Source organism: Leiobunum rupestre, chromosome 1, assembly GCF_980474605.1.
Source record: "Leiobunum rupestre chromosome 1, qqLeiRupe1.1.hap1, whole genome shotgun sequence".
Classification (NCBI taxonomy): Eukaryota; Metazoa; Arthropoda; class Arachnida; order Opiliones; family Sclerosomatidae; genus Leiobunum; species Leiobunum rupestre.
In genome coordinates, this window is record NC_143384.1 from 84,810,019 (window position 1) to 84,819,403 (window position 9,385).

Genomic DNA, 9,385 nt, shown 5'->3' on the forward strand with positions numbered 1-9,385 from the left:
GCCGGTGGGGTTCAACGGCGACATATTTTAACGCAGCCGATGGCTTTTTGCACATATAAAATCAATATACTCCTAAACTGTCAAACCATTGTTTCGCTAAGGCCATTACCATAAGTTTATAATATTTAACATAAGTATGTCTCTTTGGGAAATATTTTACTGAGGGTTATTCACGGAGTGACGTCATCCCGGTAAGAAAATTGCCCCTAGCGAGGCGCCGTTAATGGCTAGTAAAAGTACTCTACTGACCAATACATTATAAGTGAAACCTTTGTATCAAAAAGAGAATGGCCCTGAAAAGGGCCGTTTTTTTTCTTCTACTCCACATCTACTGAAGCATCTCGTTCCTCCGACAAATCCATCTATTCAAGGGTATCCGCCCACTCCTTGAATGTCAGTAAATATGAGGCGTTTTTTAAAGTGATTCGGCTTCGTCGATACCTTAATATCGACCCAGCCACCGAAAACATCCTCTCTACATCAGCGCTGGCCACTGGGATGCTTAACATCCTTTTGGCCAACTCCGCCAAAACTGGATATTCTTTGGAGTAGTTGCTCCAAAACTGTAGTACGTCGGTTTCCATCGGTTGAAGCCGCTCCTCCAGATACCTGGCCACTTCATTCTTCAAGGAGCTATTCCTTTCGACAGCAGCTGTTGGTTGTTCCGCAGCACGGTTATTTCTGACGCGGGACCACATCCCACCCCTGGACGCCGGCTGGTCCCCCTCCTCGTCCACAGGAATCACTGGTTCCGGTAATCGGGCGGCAAACTCCGATAGATGCCTGATGTCATCCTCCTCCTTCAGCGAGCGGAAGATTTCTCCTCCCTCCTTCGTCTGCAACCCATTTCCGATTGGAAAAGATGCTGTAAAAATCATCTATTAATTTTGTTCTTATAACTGGGAAGAAAAATTACTTTGAGGTATATTACAAGGAAATAATGATGTTTTCCCTCTGGGGTCTAATATGGCGGCTACCACGTAATCGGGGTCAACAATCTCTTCGAAAAATCTCGACTTCAAGTGAGCTAATAGCTCCTCTTGAAACTCTCCGAAGAACCCCACTCGAGCGGCGGATATCTGGTCATAGGTATCTAGAAGAGTACCTATGACCAGGTGAGAAAGTGGCTCTCGCTTCTGAAACGTGTCCGTAGCCACCTGGATCGGTTTTAAAAACCGCAGCAACTCCTTCATCTGGTGAAGATGATCTTCCTCTGGCATCTGATCCTCGAAGACCCCGGCTTCAAGGAAAGTGGCCTTGAGCGCCGTGATCATCCCTTCCTAGAGAAAGTACAAAAAGGGTAACGGCGAAAATGGGGTGCATTAGTATAATTATCTTTGTCATACTCCGTTTTTAAGATGCCGCTTACCTGCACTAGTCGCTCCATAGCGGCATAGATGGAGTTCCATCTCGTGACGCCGATGGCCTTGAGGTCAAGACCATTCGGCGATTTTAAGCGAAAATATTCGCTCCACTTGGTGGAGCGACGCAGGAACGACACCCAATCGCTGACATTGTGTATCATCCTTTTCACCCGAGGAACTTTCTTCACGGAATTGTTAACCACTAACTGAAGTGAGTGGCAAACGCACCGTTTTCTGTTCCAGGTTCCGTGAAGAGCGGAGTTGTCTAGGATGCAATCGGGTAAGAGGTCGCCTTCACCAGGAGACTGAGGGTCAGAGCTCTGTCCAACCAATAGGAGTTGGCTCCACGTATCCCACCCTACAATCGAAAAAAAAAGGTTTAAAAAAAGAGTGCCACCGTATCTACCACTTATTTAGTGAAACGAAATATACCGTCATCTAAAACGAAACTCTCGTCATCCGATGAATCAATCGAAGATTCTAGATCGGAATCAGAGGACGCCGACGACGTTGGAGTTGTGCAAAAGCTCTCCTCTTCCGCCTCTCCTATACGGGGCTGTCGCAAAATATCTAACAAGTTCACCGCCTTAGTGATATTTGACGCGTTGTCCGCGCAAATACACGAGATCTGGAAATGCTCAACATTAATTTATAATTCTCGTACAATGAAATATAATTTCTTACGGAAGACTCGGATAGACCGAATTCGGCTAAAATTTCCTGAATTTTAGCCAAAATTGCGGCGCCAGTGTGTGCACCAGAAAAATGGGCAAATGCCAGCAGAAGGTTTCGGAATTTAAAGTTCGAGTCAATAAATTGAGCTCGAACTCCGAGAACCGACTGCTGGCGCCGGCTCGACCAAATGTCCAACGTCAGGTGTAACGTCCCCTGTGCCAAATTGCCAAGAATCCTCTGACATGTAAAACAAATGAGCAATGTTATAAATACAACTGCAAATAAATAACTTGAGGATATTTATTTGTAACATTCCAAAAAATTTCATTACCGTGATTTTCGGCTTTAATTCATTCGTAACGATGTGCGCCAACTCAGAGGTGACGGACCTACGGCTAAATACGTCCAGGGACGGGTTGGCGAACGCCATTACCTTTCGAAAACCTTTCCCGTCCACCACGCTGAAAGGCAACCCGTCAATGGCTATCATATTGACAAGCCATCGCTTGAAGAGGGCCTGGTTGATTTTCTTGGCGGCCGGGTCCAGTTTGGTCCTCTTAGATGGTGGAGGAATCAAATCGCTCCCCGATCCCAAAACGTCCATCTGGTATTCGCCGTCGTCGTTGGAATCAGGCGTCAAAGAAAGATTATGGACAGCAATCTTATAAGCAAAAATAAATGAAAACACGTTAGAACTGAAAAAAATTTCAAGGCGTAAATATTAAACTTACGGCATGCCGTTCCATAGCGTAAGCGCTACTGACTCCCCCGACGATCAACTGATTACAACCGTCGAACTTGCACCGCCCCACCACAGAAATGGCAGGTGTGCCATCAGCCTCGAGATGGTTTCCGACGTAATCGAAATGCAGATGGATATTTTTTCGTCCATATCTGCCCGTTTCGAATTTCTCAACAATCGAGGGCACCCTGACCGTAGGTCTGGGAGTACCCTTAGGCGGTCGAGTCGGTCGCAGACGACCATTACTGTTGGTAACGGGCGTCGTAACTCCGATACAAACTAAACTACTAGAAGACCTGCAATATACCGATTCAGACGTATAAATAAAGGGCATAATTTGTAATTACAGGAAAATTTCTAAAATTTTAGCATTAGAATTTTCACGCGTTCTTTAAAAATTAAAATAAATTAAATGGAAATAAATATAGAGACTACTTAAGAGATACTTTTTCACCTATTACAGTACAATTTAAGTAATCTAAGTCTAGCTTATTAAAGATAAAGAGAAAATTTCGATATACTTACATAATTATCTCCAAAGCAACAAAAAACCTAGTGAAAACTAAGGAAGCAGCGAAAAAACTTAGTGAAAACTAATGAAGCAGCGACTAGCGCAAAGATAATACTTGAAGATGGTAAGATCGACAAGAAACTGTGCTCCATTTGTGTCTTTTGCCCCTTTTTATACCATCAACCGTGCCCCAACCCCTTTCCTCCCCCATAACTTTTGACGCGTTAATTGTTGCATCCAAAACCCGGCATAGGATTGTCGCCACTCAGTCGCCGGGTTCCAAAATTTTACCTGTCCGCGCGCGGACGTTTGAGCCTTCCACCGTGTATTTGGTCAAGCTAAAATGACAAGAGTGAGGCCTGCGGTCTCCTTCGCGTATTTTTCCAAGACGGATTAAAAACACAATAAGGAGCGGAGGGGAAATTGGTTTTGCGCTTCCAGAAAGATTTTTGAAAGTTGGAAAGTACGATGCTGGCGCCTACATGTCTGAAACACGAAATCTACGGTGTGATACCTCAGAAACTCGGAAAGAACTTTAATTTTAAATATTTTACACTTTTATAACTTAATGAATGAAGTTATTTTTCAGTTCAGGAAATAATATTCCAATACAAATTAAAAAAGTGACGTAAAACGATTTTAATTTACTTTAAATGTGATATAAAATCGAAAGTTTCCGAGGAACGGTATTCCTCCAAACGTCGAATTTTAAATAAATTTATTGTGGATTAAAACCGACCAATTAGACATTGTATTCGAAAGAAACAAAGGATTAAAATGTATAATTTTTATATCAAACTTAGGCTTAGGAGTCAGATTAAGAATCAAACGGTCATAAATGAATTTTAATAAAACTTTATTTACACAGCTTTTTATGGGAAATTAAATAAACAAACGGTAAATACTAGATAATGTCTTTAATGCTTTTGGCGTAATCTATAATATTTAATTGACCATCTAATCAAAAATAGCTTGTGAATTTTATGATTGAAGTGGCTCGAAAAATAGTTAGTGTAGTCTAATAAGATATTATTAAATCGAAATTAGGGACGTCATTTGGGTAGGGCAGGGAGGTGCATTTGTCCCCTCTGATTTTTTTTACCTAAAATTGTTCATGAATAAATTTGCATTGAGCTGCATTAGAATCGTACTGTTTAATTTCATGTATTGGTGCAATAACTATTTCTATTAAATATTCAAATAATAATAAATTTGTCGCATTTTTGCTCTGGAAACTAAAGTTTTTCCACCGCCTGTTCTTTGGTCATTCTCAACCCGCTTTCTGTGCTGCGTTGCACAATAGTCGATATGACCGGAACGCCGAAACGGATTTTCGGCGGCGTTATCCAACTGGCATATTTTCAGAGAGAAGTGTTGCCAGACATATTTTTCGAAAATCTTAATGCTTAAAATAATTTTGAGAATTCTTATAATTAACAAGATATAAGGTCCTAACTAATTCGCCCCTCAAATCAGTTTCAAAACGGTTCCAAAGTGTCTAGTGTGGACGTCGCTTAAATTACTTTTAAAGGTTGAGCCTTCACCTTGTATCTTAGGGTTTAAAAGCAGCTAAATAAGCCTAATAAACCTCATAATGTAGATATGGTGTCACGCGCATAAACGTAATTTCAAGATCCGTCAATAACTGTAAATCTCATTAATTGTCATACTTATTGTTAATATGTTTCTCATTTTTATAGTTAGTGAAAAATATGGTATTACTTCTGATTAGCCTCCCTTAATTTCAATTAACTTGATTACTAAATAAACTAATAGATCAGCAATAAGTATCCCATAATTGAAATAAAATTACCTGTTTTTCTTTCAAAAATATTAGAAGAATTAATTATGGTAAAAATCGATGGTCATTTCATTTACAAAAAAAACAAGGTTGATTTTTGATGGCTATACCAAAACGAGTTATCAAACCCGAAAATATGAAATGTAAGTATGAACCTAAGTAAACGCTTACGTAACTTTAACTATAATTAGTATAAAGTTACATGGTTTTTTGCTTTCAGGCGACGAATAGCGTGCACTCAGCCGTCGAGTAGGGCTTTGGAAAATATAATTTCTGATTGGAAGTTAGACTATCTGATCCCCTTAAGCCTACTAATTTGATTGATGACATACTTATGGGTAATTATGTTACATATGATATTATCCATTAGATAAACAGCGATTTAATATGCAAAAAATATTTTATATTTTGTCGGATAATTGTAGTTTATCTTCATAATAAATCCAAACGCCGAGCTCTATGTATATTACAGCGTAGTTTCCGTGTTTCAGCCAGCTTCCGATTCGTATTTCCCAACTTTAAAAATCGTTTCGGAAGCGCGAAAATAATTTCCCCTCCGCTGCTTATTGTGTTTTTAATCCGGCTTCGGAAAATATCCAAAAAGACAGCAAGCCTACTGTAGGCCTGTTTCTCTATCTTGTCATTTTAGCTTGACCAAACACACGGTGGAAGGCGCGCGGAGGTAAATTTTTTTGAGCCGGCGACTGAGTGGCGACAATCCGATGCCGGGTTTTGAATGCAAAAATTAACGCGTCCAAAGTTACGGAGGGAGGAAGGGGGTTGCGCTAGTCTCGAGATAGCAAATATCGAGATATTAACAATAATAGAAAAACCCATCCCAAAGCCGAGTTGCCCCTTTCTTATTGGTAATGCGCTTGGAGACGCCAAGTCTGGCTATCACCTGTGGCCGAAACTTTCGCTTTTCTTAAGCCCTATCCACACGGCCCCTGTTCTTAACTTCTTATCCCGTTCTCAACCCGGCCAAATTATGGGGGGGGGGGTAATCAGTGCCAGTAAATCCCCCATAGTATCCCGGTCTGAAAACCCCTCCCGTCTCGACTTGGTAAATCCGGAGAAGTCTTCTTCATTTCTTTTTACGATTTGGTTTCGACTGTTTCGACATGAGCACTCTCCCAGACAGCCAAGAGTTTTTGTTGATGGACGAGCCAATTCCATTTCCAGAATCTCAAGATTGGCCAGGGTATGACCTGGATGACACGCAAAAATTGTGCGACGCAGCGCAGATTGCGGCTGGTCATCCGGTCATTTCGCCCGTCAAGCGCCAACCTCCAGGTACTATTATTAATCTCTTACATTTTTTAATTGTCACACAGGAATGGACAACCGCTGTATCGTGATCGTACCATGTTTTTATTATTATTATTATAGAGCGTAACGATTCTGAATCTGAAACCGACCGTCATGACCGTTTGATGGAAGGGCTTCGTCTTCAATCGGAAAACTGTTCTCTGAAACGTATGGACAACTCATTAATTAGTATTAATATTATAGGTTTAGGTTTATTTATTTCGTAATTTGAAATTGCAGGACGACTCGAAGAGGCAGAACTGTGCTATTCGTCGAAATTTGCCCGCATGGAAAGGGAAATTGGGAGCAAGGACGCCAAATTAATTGAGGCTTCGGTAGAGAAGAGCCAATTGCAAGATAAACTCAAGAGTTATAAGAAGGACCTAAATGAAGCGAACAGAATTTTAAGAAAAGTCTTAACGGGCTGTTCTTGCAGAAATGCACCAAAGACGGAAGGCGTCAATTAATTGGCGTTGATTAATCATCAGATTAATCAAAATATAAAAACGGCCCTTTTCAGGGCCACTCTCCTTTTGAAACGCAATAAGGTTTCACTTATTATGTATTGGTCAAAAGAGTACTTTTATTCTAATAGTTGAAATAAGCTTACATAGCGTAGTTTCACTCTGTCAAACTTATTTGTTACTTCTGGTCATACGTTGAAAGCGATAAACACACATTCGACCAGTGTCGAATACAGCATAAGGGGTTTTTTTTTTCAAAAGTACCCCTTGACCCCCTAAATGTTTTCTCCTATATCGCTGTCCCTCAATAAATAAAACTCAAGGTGGGTCGGGGGCCCTACGAGTGCCGGGTAAAAATATCACTATTTCAAAGTCTGATATTTGTCATATTATGCTAGATATTATGAAACTTCCAAGCCAAAAAAAACTGTATGCAAATTTTGGTCGAAATCGAAAGGGGTCGGGTGTTCTGCTTCAGGCGTTTTGTCATGGAATGACCCACACACAAATCCCTATTGTGTGTAAAAATCGCTTTCGACGAGCGAGATTTCGGCCGTTTCCTCCTTTACCTTTGACCTACTGAAAGTGTATACATATATAGTTTCCTGGCCTATTATATATCATGATGTAGATGAGGTGTCACGCGCAAAAACGTAATTTTAAGATTCGTCAATAACTATGAAAATCAGTTTCGTGGTACATCTCGTTAATTGCCATACTTATAGGTTATTATGTTACTTATGGTTATAGTTAGTGAAAAAAATTATATTATTTTTGAATAGCTTGCCTTAATTTAAATTAACTTGATTACTAAATAAACTAATAGATAAGTTATAAGAATTTTTCATAACTTTCATACTAATCAAAATAAACCCAGAGCCGTCATTGCAGATTTGTTCAGCAGGGGGCAAAACTTGAGTGTCCTGGGCAAAAACGTGTAAAATTTTATATTATTTGATTTTTTAATAGAAATAGTTATTGCACCAATACATGAAAATAAAAAGTACGTTTCTAATGTAGCTAAATGGAAATTTATTCATGAACCTTTTTAGGTCAAGAAATTCGGGGGGGGGGGCACTCTCATTTTGGTGAAAGATACTTAATAATGTATTGAACTCATTTAATATAAGAAAAAACCTTTTCAGTGGTTTTCGCTTTAAATAATGCTATTTTTAATCGAAACATCGCTTTTTCAGTGGTTTTCGCTTAAATAGTGCTTTTTTATTCAAAACATCCCTTTTTGATAAATTCACTTAGAAAGAGAAACATTTAAACAAGGTTACGTTTAAAACTTGTAAGAAAAATTGAAATAGGCTTACGTTGAAATCTTAGTGCGAGGAACATTTAAATAAGCTTACGTTTAAAACTTGCAAGAGACATTTAAATCAGCTTACGTTTAAAACTTGCAAGAGACATTTAAATCAGCTTACGTTTAAAACTTGTAAGAAACATTTAAATCAGCCTACGTTTAGAACTTAGGACGAGGAACATTTAAATAAGCTTACGTGTAAAACTTGCAAGAGACATTTAAATCAGCTTACATTTAAAACTTAGGACGATAAAAATTGAAATAAACTTCTGAAATATATGGGCGTCAGTACTAAAGATTACGCAAATATCGGGATTGAGAAAAACTCATCCCAAATGCCGAGTTCCCCCTTTCTTATTATTTTGTAACGCGCTGGCGACGGTTCTGATATTTTTTTTAACCCCAAACCAACACCCCCCCCCCCTCTTTCAATACGCTCTTGGCGTTCAATGTCTTGAACGTCATGAAATTGACGCCTTTACTTACTTTTGTCACTTTTACCAGTGTAGTTATGGACAAATAACATTGATAGATAAAAGTAATAACGGATAATAAGTGTATTACTTGAACGGAAGTAAATAAAATTTACAAATACCCTGGTGGTAGGCCAACCGCAGAACACGTTGGTCTACCACCAGGGTATTTGTGTGTGGGGCAGGATAGTAGATATATTAATTAATGAGAGACCAGTAAAATGCGTCGAAAAATCACAATTTCTAAATTAGCCACTAAAATTTACCGTAGTATTAAAATATCTTGGCCGAAAACATTGAAATATGCTTACTTTCTACACAGGACGAAAACCTTTAAATCGGCTTACTTGCTATACATGGACGAAAACTCTGCAATAAGCTTACATTTAAAAAATCTTACATTAAATAGTTAAGGAAGTTCTCTTACAATAAAAATAAATCAGCTTAAAATAAAACACAAATTTGGCACACCACAATACGAAGCGTAGGTTGTTAAGTATGACTTCATATCTTGAAACTCGAACAATTAATCACACAAAAATAAACTACATTTAAATATTTTCCCAATTATTAATTTTTGGACGTTTATAATAAATATAAATTCTGATTTCGAATCCATTAAAGGGTGAAAAAATATTGAAATTCGAAATTCGCGCCCTTTCGAAGTGCGCCACGGAAATGAAAAGAGCGGAATCGAGAGGGACGAGAGCGTCGCACTTTTAGAAGGGCGACTTGACG

General features: G+C 39.0%; 1 protein-coding gene across 1 annotated transcript; it reads right to left on the bottom strand.

Annotated features, from left to right (window-relative positions):
- Positions 1–362: 362 nt before the first annotated feature.
- LOC149968633 (uncharacterized) lies at positions 363–3,115 on the bottom strand. The gene is made up of 7 exons (XM_090168113.1): positions 2,771–3,115; positions 2,371–2,700; positions 2,049–2,276; positions 1,797–1,992; positions 1,370–1,722; positions 917–1,280; positions 363–865 (listed from the first exon to the last, which is right to left on the bottom strand). The coding sequence occupies exons 1-7, from the start codon at positions 3,113–3,115 to the stop codon at positions 363–365; spliced, it is 2,319 nt and encodes a 772-aa protein (XP_090024239.1).
- Positions 3,116–9,385: the final 6,270 nt, after the last annotated feature.